At 36.5% G+C, this 23,972-nt stretch overlaps 1 protein-coding gene across 1 annotated transcript in view; it reads left to right on the forward strand.

The window, feature by feature from the left end:
• UGGT1 (UDP-glucose glycoprotein glucosyltransferase 1) overlaps positions 1-23,972 on the forward strand; it is a 128,473-nt gene that overhangs the window by 98,365 nt on the left and 6,136 nt on the right. The window contains 13 exon segments of the mRNA XM_069063350.1: positions 991-1,070; positions 1,750-1,939; positions 5,030-5,188; positions 5,889-5,974; positions 10,747-10,831; positions 12,649-12,737; positions 13,202-13,306; positions 16,256-16,340; positions 17,744-17,926; positions 19,589-19,749; positions 20,423-20,537; positions 22,303-22,419; positions 23,297-23,465. Of these exon segments, the coding sequence (XP_068919451.1) occupies positions 991-1,070; positions 1,750-1,939; positions 5,030-5,188; positions 5,889-5,974; positions 10,747-10,831; positions 12,649-12,737; positions 13,202-13,306; positions 16,256-16,340; positions 17,744-17,926; positions 19,589-19,749; positions 20,423-20,537; positions 22,303-22,419; positions 23,297-23,465 (1,624 nt within the window).

The raw sequence follows: 23,972 nt of genomic DNA on the forward strand, positions 1-23,972 counted from the left end.
ATAGTGCTTTAAAGATAATCTTTAGTTAAAATAATTTGTTCCACATCCCATAATTATTTTAGTACTTTGACCATTCTGTATTATTTTGGTCAGAATGGTATTAGAAAACTCCAAAGAGAACTTTTTGGAATATAGAAGAATACTTATGATCAAAAAGGACTTTATAGACTTTGAAATTAATATGGATTTGGGTCATCCTATGCATCTTCTTAAAAGAAAAAAAATGGAAAAATCACTCTGGTTTTTTTTAACCAAAGGGAGCCAGACTAAAAACTATTTTGATATATTCAGTTTGTGGCATGTTTTACTCCATGATGTAAAAGTCAAAGTAAGTAGAAAGCCACCTGCCTATTTACTTCTCTTCCATAATTGCTGTATGATTGTACTTTTATTGTAGTATTATGTACCCTAAATTGGAAAGAAACTTAATTTTAATTTCATACACTACTAAAGACATTCCAAGAAATTTTGCCAACGAGTCCAGCTAACTTTTATTGCATATTGTTTAATGATAAACTATAATTAGCTTTTTAAAAATGTGCATATGTGCATTTTTTCCTTTAAATGTTTCACTGTCCTTTATGGTTTCAAAAAAAAATGTTGACATATGTTCATGGTTCTTCTTTAAGCTTTGGGCAGGGAATATCTGTTGTTCACTCTCAGCATGGGGGAGCTACTTAAAACGTGGGAGACATGTTCTGCAAACCCCTTTATTCCTTCTCTGGCCTGAAGTTGAGCTCTGTGCATAATAAAAGCAATAGTAGGAGTCAGGCTACATAAAATTCTTTATGAAAATATCTTTGTCCATGCCAGACATGCAGACATGCAGACATGGCAGCTCTATTCCTTCTGTAGATTGAATAATGAATTCCACCATTCAGTGTGTCTCTCTGTTTGTAAAGTTTTGTAAAAAATAAAAGTTAAAACCTGTTCCCTGAAGAGATGTTTTCTGTAACAAGAATTTTGTTTTATCATTTTATTTCCTTTCAGGTTTTGACCCAGCTGATAAATATGAATCTAAGAGTGTTTATGAACTGCCAATCTAAACTTTCAGACATGCCTTTAAAAAGGTAAGTCAAACCTTAACAAAGGAACCCCTATAGTGATCACTGTTCACAATCCGTCACCATGTCTTTAAGCAACAATAGAAATTACCATTATATTGGGGAGGATTAACCTAATATGCATTTACATTTCAGAAGTTCTCCACTAGTCAGAGGTTCTGATAATTCAGTATAATGTTAAAAGACTTAAAGGGACCCAGTGTAGGCTCTTTTTTGTTAGTGTTCCAATTTTCCCATCTTTTCCTTTACTTTTATTACTGAGACTATGTACAGTTTTAGCAATAATTTGACTCATAAGTATCTTTGGTTCATTCAGCTAATAAATTTGTCTCTTCGTTCTTAATGTTTATGTATAGAAAATAGTCAAACCTAAGCTACAGAAAGTCCCCAAGTTACAAACAGGTTGTATTTCCAGTTTGTTTTTAAGTCTGCTTTTTTGGATGTGACGCATTTTTTCACCGGATGCATGAAAAGACAGAAATGAAACCAATCTTGAAAGAGTTTACCCTTTTTGGACAGAGCAAGCAAACCCCTTTCCATTTTGGCACAGTAGATTATAGCAATTCATATATATATGAGTGTTGGTACTTCGAGTTTTTGTATTATTTGGGACAAATTTTATTTACCTAGGAAAAAAAGGGATTGTACTAATTGAGTTCTTACACATTTTTCTTTGCAATTTCAGCTTTTACCGTTATGTTTTAGAACCAGAGATTTCTTTCACTGCAGACAATAGCTTTGCCAAGGGTCCAATAGCCAAATTTTTGGATATGCCTCAGTCTCCTCTGTTTACTCTGAATTTAAATACCCCTGAGAGTTGGATGGTAGAATCTGTCAGAACACCTTATGACCTTGATAATATTTATTTAGAAGAGGTAAGTATTGCATTGCTCCTAAGTGTCTATGCATGTAAAAAGTTGATTAAACTTTAATACAGTAATAAAAACAAGGCATAGCTCATTGAATAGATTAAGAATTTTAGAACATTCAAACCAAAAAAGATCGAAGAAGGTTTATCTCAAAGGCTTCTGTATATTCCATACATCTAAAATAAATAGTTTTCAATATCCCAGATATCTCAAGATTGGAATTGTATTCCTTTTGATTCAGAAGGTATTTATTGAAACTTTTTCAGTATATCCAGTACTTCTTGGAGTACAGACAAATAAGAAGACAGCCTACTCAGGGAGAAGCAGCTAGCTATTGCAGTCAGCAAAGCACTGGGTCTGCAATCAGGAAGACCTGAGTTCAGATTTGGCCTCAGACACTTACTAGCTTGTGATTCTAGGCCACTCACTTCACCTCTGCAAAATCAGTATAAATAATAGCATCTATCTCCCTGAGTTCTTGTGAAGATCAAATGATATTTGTTGTTCCTGGAGTCAGGAAATCTGACTTCAAATCTGGTCCCAGGACTTAATTAGCTGTGTGACCCTGGGGCAGGTCACTTAAGCCTGTTTGCCTCAGTTCCTTATCTGTAAAATGAGCTGGAGAAGGAAATGGCAAACCAACACCGTGGACAGACGTCCATGGGGTCATGCAGAATCAGACATAACTGAATGACGCAACCATCACAAGAACAAAGCATGTTACAGAATAAGTATTTAACAATGTTCATTCTCTTCATCCCACCCTTCCTTCCTCTTTTGCTCCCTCCTTTCCTTCTTCCTTTCATTCTTCCCTTCCTAAGGAACTCAAGTCTGACCCCCTCTTCAGTCCACTCTGGTACTCTATATAACAATCTTTATTGCTAGAATACTTGTGATTATGTATAACCTAATTATCTTTTATTGCAGATGAAATGTATTTGGTTTATTTTCTTCAGAGATATATAATAGAGGCCAGTATCTACCTTCCAGTACTGGGATTTACTGCTCAATTTAGCTCATTAGGTTAAATAAACCTAGATTTTTAAATTTAAAGGTTTTTTATTAAGCATCTACTATATATATATATATACTTTACTCTGCTGGTTTTTATGAGGGATATTTTTAAAAATATAAAACATGGTCCCTGTTTCTAGTAAAACTTGGAGTGGGCAGTCATTCTCCTAGGGTTTTAGTGTGTTTCAGTTTTCCACGTACTTTATTTATTTGTGTATCCCCTGTTACTGTTGTAAACCCCTCACTAAAATGTTAACTTTTTGAAGACTGGGACTGTTTCCTGTACCTTTGTATCAAAAGTGACTCGAACAGTTCCTTGTACAAAGTAGGTACTTGATAAATGTTAGTAGAATTGGAGTTATTTCTTACCTTTTCAATTTTCTTCTCCTTTTTAAGCTTTCTCCATTTTTCTACCTCCCAATTAAAATTTTAAGACTCCAGCTGTAGGTAGTATTTCATTCAGTGTAAACTTTTTTGGCTGACATCCTGAAGGAAGACATAATGTTTACTTAGCTCTTACACATCCCAAGTCAACACTATCTCTACAACTTAGAGTCTTGGAGAGTTGTCTAGAGTACTTAGAAACCACACAACTAGGTAGGACTTCAACTCAAGTCTTCCTGGTTTTTAGTTTTTTTTTTGTTTCTGTGAGGCAGTTAGGGTTAAGTGACTTGTCCAGGGTCACACAGCTAGTAAGTGTCTATCTGGCTTTGAGGACAACTGTACCCACTATTCCCTGCTGCTTCTCATATCATATGTCACACATCGTACTCTGGTTAAAATCTTAGTATTAGATTAGAATTTTAATCTGTAGTGCTGAATTGTTGACATTGGGCAGGGTCACAAAGTCATGCAGCTGGGAGAAGAACCCTCATTACTTGAAGTTACAGTGTTTAATTTCTTTCATGAGCAAAACTACCACTTGGTAATTATAGATTCTTGCATTTATAGAAAGTTTTCTCCAAGGAACACTCAGGCAGATCCTTCCAGCAAGTTAGGCATTTGGTGAAGAATATAAATGATTTTAGGCCACTATGGTACCATTAAATACATTCAGGGTATTATCATTTTAGAACATTAGTACTTTAACTTATAACCAGAGAATACCTGCATTTCCCTAATTGCTTATTATCTTGTGTTTTCGTGTAACTTATATTCTCTCTGATTCCTTTCATTCACTAAATTCTGTCAGTTCTTCACAATCTGTGTCTTTTGCATTCATCCTTCCTCCCCCTCCCTCTTCATGCTCATTCTCACCTTCCTAGTTCATCTTTTCATCACTTTGGAATAGCCTCCTACCTTTTCTCCGTTTGTCTAGTTTCTTCAACTTCCATCCTGGCATGTTGCTATGTTAACCTTAAGTTATTGCTTTTGTCAGTTCACAGACCTACATAAACATCTTCAGTGGTTCTTCGGTCTCTATAAAATCAAATCTAAGCTCCTTTACCTAGAATGTAAAACCCTCTACAGTGTGACCCTAATGGATCTTTCCAGCTCTGTCTCTGTTACTAGTTCCTGTGCCAACTTTCTCCTTCTGCCCAAGCAGTCTGCTTACTGTCAACCTGCCTTGGGCCTTCTCACACCCATGCCTTTGCTAATACTATTCTTGCTGCTCTTTTCTCCCTTTTCACTTGTCTTAATCCTATCCATTCTTTAAGGTATAGTTTTAACTCTTACTCTTTCCTTGAAGCTTTCCCTGACTCCTTTAACTAGAGCAAATTCCTCCCTCTCTCTGCTTCCAGTGTTCTTTTTGTGTTCTACTCACTTAGTACTTATACTGCCTCATATTGTTATTTTTCTGTCTTCTTTTCATAACTAGAGCATATCCTCTTGAGTGTAGAAACTATGCCCTGTTTATTTAGTGTCCTCTCATGGCAGTGGCTAAGCAATTTTTTGTACCTACGACGTGTTTCATATTTGTTTACTTCGTGCCAGAGTTTGACAGACTATCCCCTCAGCCTTAACAACCTTTCTGTGAATTAATTCAGAAACATACAGGTATCATATAAAAAAGAAACTGTACTTTGTAAGAAAAAGGCAAAGTGAAAGATGTTGAAGTGATCCTCTTCCCTTTTTTGACAGGTGGATAGTGTAGTAGCAGCAGAGTATGAGCTTGAGTATCTCTTACTGGAGGGACACTGCTATGACATCACAACTGGACAGCCTCCTCGGGGGCTCCAGTTTACACTGGGAACTTCAGCAAACCCAGTTATTGTTGATACCATCGTTATGGCCAATCTGGTAAGTTGTGAAGATCAGAATTTCTGTAATGTGTGGCACGGTGAAATTTATGATTAACACTAAATTTGCTTTATTAGTCATTATATCAGTGGTAAATTTGTTTAGGAAATTTGAATGTCACAGGAACTTTTAAAAACTCCAATATTGTACTGTACCAGCTATGGACTATAATAACACTTTGAATTTTGAAGTTTCACAGATGATCTTTGGTATCTCAGAAAGACAAGTTCAGGGCACCACTTAATAACCATTTTAACATCTGATAGCCGTTTTATTTTCTATGGTGAAACATTGTTTATTTGTATTTTTTCTCCTCAGAAAAACAGATACCAGGATGATTGTATGCTTGGAATGTATGTTTTTGCCAGGAGTTGCTTATATGTAGATTTTTTGAGATTAACACTAATACATGTTAGTTTCTCTAATAATGTATAAGACAGGGGCAGCTAGGTGGCACAGTGAGCAGGAGCACCGGCCCAGAGTCAGGAGGACCTGGGATCGGTTCCGGCCTCAGATACTTAACACCCACACAAAAAAAACTGGCTGTGTAACCTTGAGCAAGTTACTTAACCCCAATTGCCTAAAAAAATAAAAATTAAAGTATAAGACACTACAGTTTTTTATAGAGGTAAATATCTCTACGAAATGGTGTTTTGGTATTTCCAAGTATACTGATAATTGATGTCTCTTCTTGTTTCAGGGCTACTTTCAATTAAAAGCCAATCCAGGAGCCTGGATTCTCAGACTCAGGAAGGGACGATCTGAAGACATTTACAGAATCTATAGGTAGGACCCATTGACACATTTGCATTTCCATAAGAAGGTAATTCTTATGACCATCTTTTGGAAGTCTGTCACTCACTGGCAAAAATAGCTGGTTAATAGATATTATATTTAATATTGCCTGTTAGATTTTAATATTTTTCAACAGAAAATTAAGTAGTCAGGTAGTCAAGGCACAGTTGAGTGATGACATGTATAAAGCCAAGCACAAGCACTTTCCACAGGACTGCTGCTGTGAACGGCTTCATAGTGAACTCTCTATTTATTCAGCAGTAAATTAAGGCAAAACATTCACAGAAATCAAAGTACAGCTTTCATAATGTTATGACATAACAACTTATCACTAAAATGGCCAAATAGTTTTCAGCAAAGTGGCCACATAGTTTTAAACAAAGTACAGTTATTTAGTAAGTCCTTAATTCAGTCATCCTTAAGGAGGCTTGTCTTTTTAAAGGACACAAAGTACAAAGGTCAAAGTTCTCCACCCCTAGGTCACAGTAAATCATAATCTTCTCTGTCAGCATCAGGTACCCAAGAAGAGATCTTTTCATCTTGACTCGAGGCTGGCACTTGGCTTCCAAGGTTCCTCTTCCATGGTCCCAGCTCCTGCCCAAATCTACACAGCTGTCACCTGGGTTCAAAGGCAGGCAGCTCCCAGCTCCTTGTCCAGCTCCTTGTCCAGTTCTTCATCTAGTTCCTTATCCAGTTCCCATTCTATATTGAAGCTCACAGTGTCCAGTCCACCTCAGGTCCTTCACAGTTGCTGTTTCTGGGAAGACAAAGCTTAGCAGAGTCAAAACAACATTCATTCACATTTCCAGCACCGTCATCAATTCACTATCTGCCTGTGAAATCAACTCAGACCTACCAACAAGGTCTGAGAACTCAACACAAATCATCAGTATGGAAATCAACACAGACCCACAAATAAGATCCAAGAGGTCAACACTAATTATCAGTAAAGCCCCAGGACCTCCAAAACCCTCCTCCAGGACTTCTGTAAACAGACAACCAGAAAATCCTCTTTCAGGGCTTCCAGTAAGGTCCCAGGGCTTCTGTAGAAAGCATCACAAACATCAACACAGACAGAACAGACAAACATAGAGTACCGGAATACCACAAATTCTCCTTCACCACAAGAGCTCTCTTCTCAGTTCTGCTCTCACCAGCCTAGACCTCTCCTTATATATGGTCATTAGCTCCTCCCCTTCCTCTTGAAAGGGTTCACAAGTTGTGGGATTAAAAGTTGTGGATCTTAATACTTGATACAATCATGAACTGAAACAAGGAGTTAACTACTTCTTTGCTTGCCATTGCAGCATGTGATAGAGACACAGTCAGGTTTCATTTCATACAGAGTCCTTTATGTTACCAGTATCCCATAATCACTGTACTTAAAGGATGAAAAATGCTAGCAAGAGAATTGAGTAATTTGAGCACAGAGAGAAAAAAAAAGAATGAATAATAGATTTTTCAAACCATGCTTTGAAAAGCATGTCTCTCTAATATGTAATTTGCAAATCACAGAATAAGTGAGATAGGACATATACCCTTGACTTTTTTATCTTCTGAAAAAATTGAATTGATATATCCAGAAATGAAAGGGATATTAAAACAAAAAAATATCCCTCTTCCCTTCACAACTCAGAGCACCATCTCTTGTAAGAAGAATTTTAAAAGGGGAGCGGGGGAGGAAGCAGTTAAGCAAAACTACCCCCCATGTCAGTTAGGTCTTGGCAGCCATACTCCATCTCTTCAAAGAAAGAAAGGAGGCTCATTCTGTCATCTCTTCTTCAGGGCCAAGTTCGGTCAATATAATTATGTCACCCAGTTTTACTGTTTTCCTTGTGTTTACATTGTTAGAGTCATTGTGCTTATTGTTTTATGGTCCTGCTTTACTTTGCCCAAGTTCATATAAATTATTTCATGCTTCTCGGGATTCTTTAAAGTCATATTTCTTAGTGACATTCCTTTACATTCATGTAACACATATATATTCATGTAACCACACCCCAGTAAATACCTTCTACTTTGTTTCCAGTTCCCTGCTACTACAGAAAGTATTGCTATAGTTTGGTGCGTATTGGACCTTTCTTTCCATCTTGGAACTGTATGCCTAGCAGTAGAGTCTCTGACTTTGACTGAATTGTAATTGGATATATTGGTCTCCATCTGATAAACATAGAGCCCCAAATATCTTGAACCATTGGGCAACATGTTGGTATTCATTTTAAAGTGCAGTATGACCAGTACTGTTGGTAGCTAAGATTTATATAGTACTTTTTTTGGCCTTTTTTTTTTTGGAGGGCAGTTGGGGTTAAGTGACTTGCCCAAGGTCACACAGCTAGTTTTTGTGTTAAGTGTCTGAGGCTGGGTTTGAACTCAGGTCCTCCTGACTCCAGGGCCGGTGATCTATTCACTGCGCCACCTAGTTGCCCCTATATAGTACTTTTAAACTAAAACACTTTCCGCATAACAACTCTGTGAAGAAAGTAGTAATATCATCTCCGTGCTTTTTAGATGTGGAAATTGAGGTTCACAGAAATTAGGTGATCTTCCCAGTGTCACATACATAGCAAATTAGGGGCAGAGGCTAGACCTTAAACTTGAGTCTTCTGATTAAGAGTCTGGAGCTCTCATTACTATTTTTAATCCTGTTGTTATTACTACTACTACTTCTACTAGCTATTATTTATATAGTGCTTTCAGGTTTGCAGAGTGCTTTATGAATGTTCTCTCATTTTATCCTCATAACAACTCTGTGAAGAGGGTGCTATTATTATTCCCATTTTACAGATGAGAAACCTAGGCTGGGGAAGGTTAAGTTACTTGCCCAGGGTCACACACCTTAAAAGTGTCTGGGGCAGGATTTGAACTCAGGTCTTCTTGACTCCAAGTCCAGCACTCTATCCACTGTACCTAATGGCTACCCAAACCGTGTCATGAAAAAGTACTTTATTTGTGGTTAATTGGGAAATAGTTTGCAATAGGCATTTGGGGAAGGAATATCTAAATGAATATGATCTAATAATCTACTTTAATATTTGAGAGGTTTTCAACAAGATCTAATTTAAATTCTTTTAGTTTTACTTGAGAGTGAAAATAGCTTTTTCTTTTCTAACTTAAGCAATTGCTTTCCCCAGAAATTCTGTAATATGATTCAGTACACATTTGAGAGGTGTTGTCATAAGGATATTTCCTGCATAGAAAATGGTATTTCAGACTTGCAGTAAGGATATCGTCATTGTAAATCATTAGAAGGACATGATTATCCTGAATAAAATATTTTATCTTTGCCTCATATTTTTTAAAAAGTTCAGGACTAGACCTGTATAAAAATTGTGAAAAAGCCTAAAGTTTACCTTCTGATTGTCTTTGCTATTTCCTTCTCTGTCTCTCTCTGCCCTTCTTATCATCTACAGGAAAACTGGAGCTTTCATTCTCTCCCCCATTTCTCCAGGTTTGACCCAACTATGGGTGCCCCACCAGGACTTGCTCATACCCACTCACACCTGCTTCAGATCCTCAGTCACCCATAGGAACTTTTCCTGCACTGTGTACCATTTCCTCAGGGTCTGTCTGTGTGCTAGATAGATAATAGCACATATGCTGAAATCTTGCTTGGTCTTGTGTGTTCATGTCATCCTTTTGGAAAACCCAAGGATAAACTTTTAATAGTTGAATTTTCAGATTAGTGAGACAAGACAATAAGGAAAATAACTTGGGACATGTGGAGCCTAATCCAAGCCCTATTCCTGCTTCCATGGTGAACCCATGCGTAGACCATATTTTGTTTCCTATTATGTAGTCCAGATGTCACAGTACTTTTTAGTTCTAATCTTGTGGTGGCCATATATAGTCAAACAAGAGAATAGTTTGTATGTATTAACAAAATGGGGAAATGCAACTCGCTTACATAATTAACTAATGACAGAATTAAGAAATGAAATAAGCCCAATCAAATATGACAAGTTTGTTTAAAATCCATAATAGATTCTGTGGACTCAGTGTCTCTTATCAGGTACAATACTACAGCAAATGTTACTATGCTTATTAATATAACAGTTGTGCTTGTATTGTACTTTAAAGTGAGTTCCTCGAGAGCCCATAGAAGACCTATGACCTTAGAAATTAGACAAGTCAAATCAGCAAGGATTCATTAAGCTCCTACTATGTGCTGGCCAGGGCAGCTGTGTGGCTCAGTGGCCTGGAGCCAGGAAAAATCATCTTCCTGAATTCAAAGCCAGCCTTAAACACTTACTAGCTGTTTGACCCTGGGCAAGTCACTTCTCCCTGTTTTCCTCAGTTTCCTCATCTATCAAATGAGCTGGAGAAGGAAATGACGAACCATTTTAGTATCTTTGCCAAGGAAACCCCAAATGGGGTTTCAGTCAGACATGATTGAAAAATAACTGAGCAGCAGCAACAACAATGTGCCAGATGCCTCTAAAGTGCTAGGAATGGAAGGAAAGGCAAAAGATAGCTCTCCTGAAGGAGCTTGTGGTTTAATGGGGGCAGACAACAGGCAAGTTGTATACAGGATAAATTGGAAGTAATCTAGAGAGGGAAGGTCCTAGCATTAAGGGGATTGGAAAAGGCTTCCTTTAGAAGGTGGGTTTTTTTATGGGACTGGAAAGATGCCAAGGAGACCAGGAGGCAGAGATGGGGATGGGAGAACATACAGATGCTGAGACAGTGGGAGGTCCTTGACACATTCCCAGTACTTCTGTGTTCTAAAAATGTCTCCATATTTAATAACCTTTTTTTTTTTTAAGCCATGATGGCACAGACTCTCCCCCTGATGCCGATGAAGTTGTGGTTGTTCTCAACAACTTTAAGAGTAAAATTATCAAAGTCAAGGTGAGTGTGAAGAACTGGAAATAGCCAATCTCCTGTAAGCTCTCAGAGGCAGGTACAGTGTGATAGGAACAGCTGAAGACTTGCGTACATCTTGTAATCAGGCCCTTGTAAGTTAAGCACAGAAGTACGATGGACAGCATTCTTTTGCCTGAACTAGGAGACATTCATTGTGAATTTGTATTTAATTCAACCAAAGACAATCCACTTCATTCAACCGCAACTCTGTTTCCACCTTTTGGAAATTTAAAAAGTTTTTGAATATCCTGTAGAAAAGGAGGTGAACTCGTTCATGTAGTGATACCGAGGAGTAACAAAGACAGCCTGTGATGTGTACTGCTGCTCACGAGATCATAAAGACCTAGTGGAAGACTTTTAGCCTTTTGAGTAGGTCCTCAATGGAGAATTTATGGGAGGTCATTGATGAGAATCTGATAGGATGAGAAGTTCTGGATAGATCACTATGTATAGTGATAGAAGAAATGCCCACATCAATAAGACCATGGTGGATTCATCAAAATAGTGAAGTCTTTGCCTTATTGTAATTTGTTGACGCATTTTCACTTAAGGTTTATGTGTATTGAATTAACTACATAAAAATTACTGTACAAATTCCTAGAAACGAGAGGCAACTTGGTGGTCTAGTGTGCAGAGTGCTAGAACTTGAACAAGGAACACCTAAATTCATATCCCACTTCAGATCCTTATTAGCTGTGTGACCCTGAGCAAGTCACTTAACCTTTTTAGGTCTCAGTTTCCTACTCTCTAAGATAATAACACCTACCTTACTGGGTTGGTGTAAAGATCAGATGAGATAATAAAGATAAAAAAATTGCAACCCCTTTAAAGCATTATTATTATTAGTTATTATTATTGTTACTTTTATTTATTGTTGTTATTTTTACTATTATTATAGAACTTTAGTGCTGGAAAAGACCCCAGAAATTGTCTAATCTAATCCTCTTATTTTATAAAAGAGAAAACTAAGACCAAGAGAGTTGAAATGATTTGCTTGAGTAATACAGCTGCTTAATAACATAATGTGGTACTTGGAATATGAGACTTTGGGATGTTTCAATGAGCTGTAATTGCCCAAAGCTATATTTTTTTTTAACAAATGACCTTTTAACTTTCCTTTAAAAAAATCATTTTTAAGAATAGTAATAATAACAATAATAACAGCTAACATTTGTATAGCACTTTAAGATTTGCAAAGCACTTTTCAAATATTCTCTCAATTTATCCTCACAGCCCTCCCAGGAAGTAAGGTGCTATTATTATCCCCATTTTACTGATAAGGAAACTGAGGCTGAGATGAAGAGATTTGTGCAGGATCACATAGCTAATTAAGTGTCTGAAGCCAGATCTGAATTCAGGCTTTTCCAGCTCCAGGCCCAGTGCTCTACCACAGCAGCTAGTTGCCTGTATTACACTAACAACAATAACAAGAGCATTTAGCATTTATATGGTATTTTAAGGTTTGCAAAGCACTTTACATATGTTATATCAATTGATTGTCACAAAGTAAATGCCCTCCTTATTTTTATTTCCCCCCCAAAAAAATTATTATTTATTTAATGGCCTTTTAAAAAAATTTTTGAGTTCCAAATTCTCACCCTTCCTGCCCCAACCATTGAAAACTCATACCTATTTTAATTGATAACTTTTGATTTTTTTTGGTTCATAGGTAGTAGCCAGTGTTTTTAATGCATTCTTTATTTCATATAAATAGAAGGAAATTATTCCAGGGAAAATATGATATCAGTTTTTTTGCTTTACAAACATGTTAAGTAATTTTGATAATGTGCTTATATTTACAGGTTCAAAAGAAGGCAGACATGATGAATGAAGATTTACTAAGTGATGGAAATCATGAGAATGAGTCTGGATTTTGGGAGTCACTTAAGTGGTAAATCCCCCACCCCCTTTTTTTTTTGCTTTTTTTGGGGGGAGTTTCTTTTAAATGAAATCAGGTTATTCAAGTACACTAAACTACTATTAATTATTGAGCCTTTCAGATTCTTTGTTTCTTCTTAAATTTTGGACATAGGTAGAGACATAGACGTAGGTAATGTTTTCCTACTAGATTAGATTCTTTTTCCATAAGATTATTTGAGACACATGATACCACATAGAGAATTCCCTCTTTGTTTGACTCATTTATATGGTTTATTCTACTATTGAAAGATTTCTGCCTTCTATGGGATTATCCCCTTGAGTACCTTTTCCATTCTGAAATCTGCCAGCCAGAAGCAAGTTGAATAGGAAAGCAGGTTCAAATGGCATTATATCTTTATCATTTCTCTTGGGTATTGCATATCTGCACCAGCAGCTTAATTGTTCTGTTGCTTCTTCTCTATTTTTATACTTTAGGGGCTTTACTGGGGGTCAGAAGACTGAAGAAGTGAAACCAGATAAAGATGATGTGATTAATATTTTCTCAGTAGCATCCGGACATCTGTATGAAAGATTTCTCCGGTTAGTCTTTTCAGATTTTTGTGCGAATGTGTGCATGTGTATAGATTTATCACAGTACTATTTAAAGAACACTGAAGAAGGGATTTGGAGAATGGATTGGACTCTATAACCTCTGAGGTTCTTTATGATACTAGTATTTTATGTTTCTGTGAAGTAAAACACTATGAGATTATAACCATAAAATTTTTCTTTCATATCTAATATGAAGCTCTTATGTAAAAAGCACTATGCTAGGCACTAGCTATGCCAAAGCCATAAATGTAACATTCCCTCCTTCAAGGAGCTTACTTCATATAAGGAGAGACAGTTTGTACACATAAAAATTTACCTGGAATACATACAAAGCAAATACACAATAAATTTTTAACATGCTCTAGTGACCAAGGGATCATTTAACGTCTCATGTAAGAGGTAGTCTATGATCTGAACTCTCAAGGGCGTTGGGGACTCTTAAGAGGTAGAGGTTATGACCAAGTACAAGACCAGTTAATAGACTGCTTAGAGCGATTCATGGTGGAGCCTTTTTCCACCAATTCAGTTGCCAGCTCTTTAGTGGATCATGATAAACATTGTGATATAGGAGAAACTATGTTGACTTTGGTGTCAGAAGACCTAAATTCATAACTAGATTAAACTTCTTAATAGTTTTATAATCAATTCAAAACACTTCTCTGGTCCTCGCTTCCTTCTTCTTTAAAACCAGGAGGGTGGGAATGGGTGATTATGTTGAATAGGTGGAGGACAAAGCTTAGAACCTCACTAGAGTTGGAGTCCTGAATCTCATCTCTGAAAAAAAGCAAAAAGAAGACAAGAAAAATGAATCAGTTTGTCAATAAGAATTATGTAGACTTGGGAATGACGAAAAATTTTAAGGTAGGGTTAAATAAAATGAGAAGATGGGACTAGATAATCTATAACATTTCCCAATTATAAATATCCAGTGATGTGTGATTTTTTAAAATTGCTTTACATAGGGGAAAGTGTAAATATATAGTTGCATACATATTATAACTACATCAACACTTAACATATCTGCTTACCAAGTATAGACTAAAAATAAGAATTGGGAGGTGAAAGTGGAGGCCTGGGACATGTTAACACCTGGTATTTTCTTGTCTTACATAGCCTAAGTTGTGTGAGGAATTGGGTACATGGAGTGGGAAAAGACAACTGGTCCTAGTCAGAACTCAGGAGAATGGTTGACCTTTCTCTCTATGTGCCTGACTGTTATTTAAGAGAGCATTAATTAGAACACATAAGCCTTGGAATATGAGGCTATGCCAGTGATCATTCTTAATTTTAGCTTCATTCACGCTCCAAATTTTCCTTGCATTGCAAATGATGTTATTGGAAGAGTCTTTTAAATCTTCTTTTCTTTAATAAAATATAACAGCACATATAATACTTCCACTAGAATTCTCCTCTGATGTTGTATTGCTTCATGGAGGTAATGAAGAGTTCTTGAAGACTGTTATTAGAATGTGAGCTCTGATAGGTCCTGTCAGACTGGAAAGATTTTTTTTTTTAAAGCAGTCGGGGTTAAGTAACTTGCTCGAGGTTACACGGCCAGTTATTTCTGGGTGTGGTGCTGAGTATCGGAGCCCAGATTTGATCCCCAGGTCATCCCGACACTGGAGCCGGTGCTCTTACTCACTGAGCCACCTGGCCGCCCCTGACTGGAAAGATTTTTGAACGGGCCTGGTAATAAACTAGGTCTTTTGTGCCAGGACTAGCTTAACCAGATTGATAGATGCTTCTTATTGGGTTTGCCACAGGGTGATGGATTTTTCACCCTTAGAAAGTCTAATTATCTACTACATTTTGTAAGGATTTTATTCTGCTTTGGTGGAGGGAGTATCAGTATGAAATTAGTTACAGATCATTGAAGTATTAAAAATGCTGTGGCTCATAATTTAGATAGCTCTTACCATAGAGCAAATTCCTCATACAACCCTGTGAGATAAGTGATGCAAATATTCTTATCCTCATTTTATGAATGAATAAACAAGTTTAGAGAAGAGAAGTTGACTTGCTCCAGGCTGCACAGATTGTAACTCAGAAATTGGACCTGAACTCAGGCCATTCACCTCAGTTGAGGTTTAGCATTCTTTGGTTTGGTTTGGTTTGGTTTTCAGTTTATGCTGACAAGAATACTGTCCAGTGCTACTCATTACCTTTTAGCTATTCAGGAAAACTAAATTTTGTAGAGGGGAATCAGAATTTTTTAGGATTGAAAGGCATGTTACAGATCAGTTTACAGAAGAAGAAACTGAAGCCAAAGAACTGAATTGAACAGTTTAAAAAAAATCTCCTTGTTGAAGTTGGTGAGCTGACTTCCTTTCAACATCTCATGAGATTTGATTGGGGGTTGAAATGATATAAAGCCATGTGGGAAAGCTCTTCATTGATGCACATGAGTGGGAGATTTGGCTCCCTTCCAGTCTTCTTTCCATGCAAACTTTTTGGAGAGTGTGTTGTGGTTGCCCATTGTTTGAGTCATTCCGAAAAGCTGCCATGACTTTGTCCTTTTATCTGGTAGAGGGTGATTGCTGTGATAATTGCTAATTTGGCACTGAGATGGATTTTTGTATTGTGCTACATCTCTTCCTCCCACTTGAATAAAATAAGCATTTTTAAAGTATACCACAATTCAAACAAACTTGAAGAGGTTTTGGTTTTTTTTAGTGGAAAAAATGATTATCCACTTGGTTGGGTGGTGGTTTCTATTTGGTTTAGTGTAGTATAAGAGTAATTTTCAGTCTGATATTATTTAATGGGAAGATTAGGAGGCTTTCCGGGTTAGTCTTCTTTTGCTTAACTGAGCTGTCAAATAACTGCCTAGTTACAAAGTCTAGTGGTCTATTTTAGATAATGGTAGTTGATAGTATTGATGTCAAAAGCAGTATAAAGTGTCTTATTGGGGTTTTTTTTTTGGCTTTTGTTTGACAGTATAATGATGCTCTCAGTTCTGAAAAATACTAAGACGCCTGTGAAATTCTGGTTCTTGAAGAATTACTTGTCACCTACATTCAAGGTTTGTTCATCAATGAAAGGCTAAATATTATTGTAATGGGGACACCCCTAAACGTCCAAGGACTGTATTACCTCCTTTCTGCTGTCTCTACCTATTTTCAACATGATTTTTTGGGAGGAGTGGTGGTGGTGATTATATTTTTTAACCAGTGAATTATGTTTACTTATCTTTAATTTTGACTTTTTGTCATTGTATTAGAACCCCTGCCAAGGGAGCATTTCCATATACAAAGAACAGAAAAAGAGAATGCATATGAAACCTCCGATTTCCATTATATTCAGCTTATTCTTGTTTTTAACATAGACAGTAAATTCAGCATGTCTGTTTCTAAGATATCCTCCTTGTCTGTATCTTGCTCTGAATCTCCATGTACTCTGTACATCATTTTTAGGGGGCATCGTTATTAATAGTCTTCTTTCCTCACAATTCTCTGACCTACACCTCCCCCCCCCAGATATTATAATCCATATTAGTCCCTTCTTGATAACAGATAAGCAAAACATATTCACACATTTTCCATGTCTGAAAATGTATATCTGCATTTCAATTTTTGTTTTTGGAGGGGGAGGACAGGGCAGTTGGAGTTAAGTGACTTGCCCAAGGTCACACAGCTAGTAAGTGTTAAGTGTCTGAGGCCGGATTTGAACTCTATTCACTATGTCACCTAGCTGCTGCTGTATTTTTTTTGTATCAACCTTATCTCAAGAGGTGGAAAGCATGCTTACTTATATAACCTCTATAGTTGTGCCAATGAATTTTAAATTGTTTACAATTTACCAATTCTAACCTTCATGGCCATTTACTACCACATCAAAAATCATGTGACATGCCACGTAAGTCTCTCCTGGCCAGACTTGGATCTAAGGTAAACTTAACATTTATCAAAACCATATCTCTCAGTGTGGAATTAAGTTTAAATTACAATCAACCATATAACTCTTCTTAAAAATAAGCAATTTAAACTTAATTTGCATTAATTTACTAAGCTGGCAAAACTTTAAATATAAAGCCTTGTAATAGACTATATCTGTACTCTGAGAATTGACTTACCACCCAGATTAGACTCAAGGTGATGAATTTTGTAATTGTAGTGACTAAGATGGCCTATTATAAAAGGCTCCATGTCTATGTTAATTGAGGAAGTACCCATACTGAGGGAAAAAAGGTACAATACAGCCTTAAAGCACTAAAGGAATTTAAGTAAAGGCTTCAAAATTGTTAGATATTTCTATAATTTCAAATCATGACCAAAATTGGTTTGCCTGAGACAACTTTAGAGGATTAAGATTGGGGGAGTATTTTTGAGGACAATTCTCTTGGTTAAATGTGTTTTACCCATGTAGTAGTTATACATTTTCTGGATTCTAATAAATGACTGAATATGTTTCCTTTATTTATAAAAGGAATTTATCCCTTACATGGCAAAGGAATACAATTTCCAGTATGAGCTTGTTCAGTATAAATGGCCTCGGTGGCTCCATCAGCAGACAGAAAAGCAGCGCATTATTTGGGGCTACAAGATTCTCTTTCTGGATGTACTTTTCCCACTGGTTGTTGACAAATTCCTGTTTGTGGATGCTGATCAGGTAAGCTGTTGAGGCTTCAGCTTTGGTAAATGGAAAGAAATAAGAGTTTTAAGATGTTTACCACCATCTTCTGATTATCTGCCCTAGTGAAGGAGAGGTTTTGTGTGGATAACGAAAACCTAACCTAACCCAGCTGGGTTGCTGAGCACTGATAAATGATGCAGATAATCTACAGAGAATGAGGATTTTTCTGGATAGCCATTAAAGGGTACACATCAAAGAGAATTTAGACAAGGAAAACAAATGCACTGTTACTTACCAACCTCCCCCTTCACCACCCACCCCCCTGCCTTTCTCATACAACAAGAGGGGGAAGGGCTTTTGGCAAATAATGTATCTAATATTATTAGAGTATTTGCTAGTAAAATAATGAAACTAAAAATGAAAGAAATTAGTTATAGTAAGGAAAGCTGAATTTTGAATAGTGAGTAATTTTGAATTCTCCAGAATAGTTAATGTATGATTAATATACTTTTTTTTTCAAATTATCTTAAAAATTGTGAATGAAATGCATGCATTATCATATTTCGGAGTCATATTAAATTCCTTATTGGTGCAGCCCAGTACATAAAATTTCTTAAATTTGCTGTATCCTCTGAATACTTCCACCAGTCTACATTAACCTATTTGAGCTAAAGATGATGGAGCTTTTCTTTCCCATTCGCCCGCTATGAGGCTTTTCCTCTCTGCCCTTCCTCCCCTCTTTTGCTAATATAGTTTCCTTTCTGTTTGAGCTGGACAGGTAAGTTCTGAGTTAGAAGGAGAGGCCAGAGGTGAGTAAAAAGGAAATAAGGGAAACTTGGTCAATATGTATTGAAAACCCTCTGCAGGTCTTGAAATAAAAGGTGGAGTTCTTACCCCCTAGAAGTTATGGTCTACTTAAGGACATAGCATATTCCAGGCATTCTTAAAGTTTTTTATATCATGGACTACTTCTAGAAAGTTTTTGAAGACATAAAATAACATAGATATTATCACAAAGGAAAACCAGTTATATTGAAATACATTTATAAAAAGATTGAAAACAATTTCATGGACCCCATATTAAGAACTCTTGGCATATACAGACGAAAAGACTTCAAAACAACTTACATATTATCATGAGGCAATTCTTTTTATTCTATTTTATTTTTGCTCAGTTATTTTACAGGTTTGAAAATTGCAAAATTTCATTCATTTTCAGTTATTCTATAATGTTGATGTTTTAGTAATTCAAACTTCTTTTTCTCTCAGTTAGAATTGGTGGGGTCTAACTCTTACTGGAATTCACATGGTAAAGTGAATGACTTCTTGTAAAACGTTTGTCTTATTACCAATACTTTGGAACTGCAGAGGTTCATTTCCTTCCTTTTTTCTTCCTAAAACTTTTACCATGGAGTAGTTTTTTTTTAAAGCAATCAGGGTTAAGTAACTTGCTCAAGGTTACATGGCCAGTTATTTTTGTGTGGGTGCCGAGTATCTGAGGCCGGAACTGATCCCAGGTCTCCTGACGCTGGGGCCGGCACTCTTACTCACTGTGCCACCTGGCTGCCCCCATGGAGTAGCTTTTAACTGTTCATGGCTCATGCAGATATTGCTTGTGCTTCACAAAGATACTCGTTTTTTAGATGTCTGTACCATAGCATGTTTTTAAACATGATTTTTGATTTCCTTTTTTTTTAGATTGTTCGAACAGATCTGAAGGAATTAAGAGATTTCAATTTGGATGGTGCCCCTTATGGTTATACTCCGTTTTGTGACAGCCGCAAAGAAATGAATGGGTACAGGTTCTGGAAGTCAGGCTACTGGGCCAGTCATTTATCTGGAAGGAAATACCATATCAGGTACTGAGAAAGTGACTCTGCATGTTTTTTTAATCACCATTGCAATTGCTACTATGCTAATGTTTCTTACAAAAGGGTAACTAAGAAATTTTTAATTTTTTTGGGAGATGTGAAGGAAGAGAAATATTTCTGTAGGAAAATGAAACCAATTGTCTTTCCATTTTGTCCTTGGATCAGAGGAATTACTGTATTACTTTATATTTTGGTTCTTAATTGACAATGTTGTAACAACTGTGACAGTCAGCAAGATGCTTTTGACCTCTGACTAGCAGTTATATTTCAGTTAACTACAGTAGTTATTACCTAAATGAATACTTGCTAGAAATCTTTGGTCAGATGTTTTGTTGTCTTTTTTTGACAACAATGATGACATTTGACAACAAATGATAAGCAACAATGATGACAATGAGAACTAATAGCGACAGAATGTTTTTTATTTTTGGAATTATTTTTATTTTTATTTTCAACTGGAAATAATAACTTTCCCTTTGAAATAATGACTGCTCATTACTCTTGGTACCTCTGTGAGAATTCAGCTTAGGTGAGACTATCTTTGCTTTCCAGAAGCAAAGTCCAAATGTTTGGCCACTGAAGCCATTTATTTATTGAATGTGGTGAATTGGTGCTTCTGACACATTCCATGACTTTTAACAGCTGGGTCTTCTGTACCTAGTGCACTGTATGTTGTGGATCTGAAGAAGTTTAGGAAGATAGCTGCTGGAGACAGACTCCGGGGACAGTACCAAGGTCTGAGTCAGGATCCCAACAGCCTTTCAAATCTTGATCAGGTAAGTAATCTTTTTCATGGTTTAATATATTCTGTCATAACTGTGTGCTTGGTCTTAAAATGTTGGATCAAGGCTAACGTATCCCTTTTCCTCCCTTTGAGCTTTTCCTCAGCTCTTGTTGAGGCATGTTACATCTTTCTGAAAACTTCCTGAGTTGTCCTAAGAACAGAGTGAGAGTAGTAGAGAGCAGGGAGAGTGAAAACAGAATTGCTTTAGTCCCTGGGCTTTCTCTGACAATTTTTCCTTGGTGTCCTCTATTCATTTGTTCTTCCTCAAGTATGGTGAGAATGAGTCATTTGAAGTTGGGGGATGGGGGCAAAGAGTAATGCTGGCTCTGCGATCACCTGCTTGTTTAGTTCACCAAATATATATATATATATATATATTTTTTTTTGGTATATGGTCTACTGCAAAGCTTTATAAATATTCTCCATCACTAGTTTAAATGACTTTGCATGTAATACCTTGTTACTTTTTACCTACATCGTGATAATATAGGATTTTTTATTTAACTAATATAAAATTCCTTTAGGGGTCTCCTTACCAACCTCAACATAATTTTCCCATTTCGTACTTTATGATGGAATCTGATTTCAGTTTGACTAGCTTCAAATGGCTCATTGTCAGGCTACATTTTGAATGTGTTGTTGTCAATATCCCAAACCTAATGTGATTATTTAGTAGATACATGGTACAGGAACAATATCTTCCAATCACTTCTCTCTGTAAAATAATTCCTGAGAATAAAACAGTTTACTGAGGTAAACTCTTAAAATAGCTCTAAAAGGCAGCATTGTATGCTGTAAAGATAGTGGACTGGGATTCCAGAAAGACTTAACATTTAAGACTGACTCGTATATACTTAATACCTGTGTGACCTTGGGCCTGCATTTTAACTTTTCCCCACCTCAGTTTCCTAATTTGTAAGCCCTGAATAAGAGTACTCATATTATTTTCCTCCCAGGGTTGTTAGGAAAGCTATTTGTAAATCTTAAAGTGCTGTATTTTTTATTACTTCTGCTGCTACTACTACTATCTTTAGGGAAGAAGATGACAGTAGAATATATGTATCTTCCTAGGTATGGGCTAGAGTCTTATCTGGTAGCAAGAAAACTAGACAAACCTTTGTAAGTCTCTTTTAAAAAAAACAACAAAAAACCATGACTTGCTACTTTTGGATAAGGAACAAAATGATAGGCACTAGAAAACACCTATGCGTCTTGTAAGTTGACAAATTAAATCCAAAGGAAAACTTCTGCAGAGAAGATATTGTGGTTTGTGTTTAACACACATTAAACTTTAGTTTTCTGCTTGTTTAGTGTTATTAGATATTTTATGGAATTCTTATCCCAAGGGTTGATGGGGCTTTCTTTTTTAAATAATATGTCCCTATTGGTGATTTAGGTTTGACCCTATCTAAAGGTGGGATTACTAAATGAACAAATTTACCTTCAAGTGTGGTATAATGGAAGAAGTATTAGACTTAGCACAGTTAATCTGGGTTCTAAGCCAGCTCAACCACTAACTCTGTGACCTTGGACAATTCACTTAACTTGATCCTACATTTCATCATTAATGAGGGAGTTAGACTAGATGGTCTCTAAGAGCCTTCATCACCAATCTTAAGAATCTCCAATTGGGTGATCATTTAAAACGTTAATTACAGGTAATATTATTGCTGTTTACTTGTCCAGAGGTTTTTAAGCTTTTCCTCCGTTAGTAGTTGAGATGCTATTGTTGAAATTTTATTTTGTTCACCAAACAGGATTTACCCAATAACATGATACACCAGGTGCCAATTAAGTCACTCCCACAAGAGTGGCTTTGGTGTGAGACATGGTGTGATGATGCCTCCAAGAAAAAAGCAAAAACAATTGATTTGGTAAGTTTGTAGCTGATGTGATGATTGCATTTTTTTTTTTTTAAGCAATTGGGGTTAAGACTTCCTCAAGGTTACACAGCCAGTTATTTCTGGTTGAGTTGCTAAGTATCAGAGCCCGGATTCGATCCTGGGTCAATCCTGACTCTGGGGCCGGTGCTCTTACTCACTGTGCCACCTGGCCGCCCCTGTGCAGTTGGGGTTAAGTGACTTACTCAAGGTTTCATGGCCAGTTATTTCTGGGTGGGTACTAAGTGTCTGAGCCCCGATTCGATCCCAGGTCATCCTGACTCTGGGGCCGGTGCTCTTACTTGCTGTGCTACCTGGCTGCCCCTGTGATGATTACATTTTAATTTCATGTTGTATAAGGCTAAATAATTCTAATACAAAATTTGTTTATTTTTGATCATTTTTTTCCTGTGGTTTCATAACTTGAAAGGTCAGTATGGAGAGGGCTATCTTACTATAAGTATAGCTGTTCTCCCTGTAGTTTAGAAATGATAGGAGCCATCAGAGTATGATTGTTGTAATTGATTGATTACTGAAGAAGGGAGAAACCTGTTCTTACTATGCTATCCTTAAAACCAGCCACCAAGTGGCTCTCCATTCTTCCCAGAAAAAAGTACTTCAGCTTGGATTCCTGACCCTTCAGCATATTATCTCTGCCTCTGTTAATTTCGTTATCTTTCTCCATTCCATAGCCTCATTTTTTTTTGTCTAGTTCATCATAACCCTGTTACTCCCACAATTTTAAGTTCTATATTTGGTAACTTTAAGACCAAACATAACTACTTTTTAGATTGTAACTTACATATATTTTGAACCTTTCAGTTAGATGTTATGCTCCCTTCTTTTTAATACCAAACTCCATTATTCACAGTGTAATAATCCAATGACCAAAGAGCCAAAGCTGCAGGCAGCCGTCCGGATTGTCCCAGAGTGGCAAGACTATGACCTGGAAATCAAACAATTACAGGGTCGTTTCCAGAAAGAAAAGGAAATGGGAATCAGGCATCCGGAGAATGAGACAAAAGAACCAAGAATAGAAGGTAATCTTAAACTGTTACCTTTAGACAAGAGTCTTTTAAAAGTGATTCATATTTGAGCTTCTTTTAAAGTATTTAGAACATTGTGTACAGAGGTTAGAGAGAATGAAAATTTTCCTATTCATCTGCAATAATTATATGTGAATAAAGAGCTTTATAAATACATGGTGATATTATCATTTTTGTTGCTATTTTTGATTCTTTGGTTTAATAATGCATTTACCTAGTCTAAAATTTTCTCTAAGAGCACCTGCTTTACCTCTTTGTTTTTCCAAAGATAGTTATGAATGGATTTAAGTAGATTTCTGCTAATTAATATAAAATTGCCCTAAGTAGTGTTCTTTGAAAATATGTTTTTGCTTGTTATGCATACATATAATTCAACTCAACAAACATTTATTAGGCACCTACTATGTACCAGGCACTGTGCTTACTTGACCCTGGGGATACAAATAAGAAAAAGAAAGACCCTGCCCTCAAGGTGTTTACAATGTAATGGAGGAAGACAGC

The sequence above is a fragment of the Petaurus breviceps genome, unplaced genomic scaffold (genome assembly GCF_028583685.1).
Source record: "Petaurus breviceps papuanus isolate PSGF00001 unplaced genomic scaffold, PetGlider_PUasm1.0 90556, whole genome shotgun sequence".
In the NCBI taxonomy this organism is placed as follows: domain Eukaryota; kingdom Metazoa; phylum Chordata; class Mammalia; order Diprotodontia; family Petauridae; genus Petaurus; species Petaurus breviceps.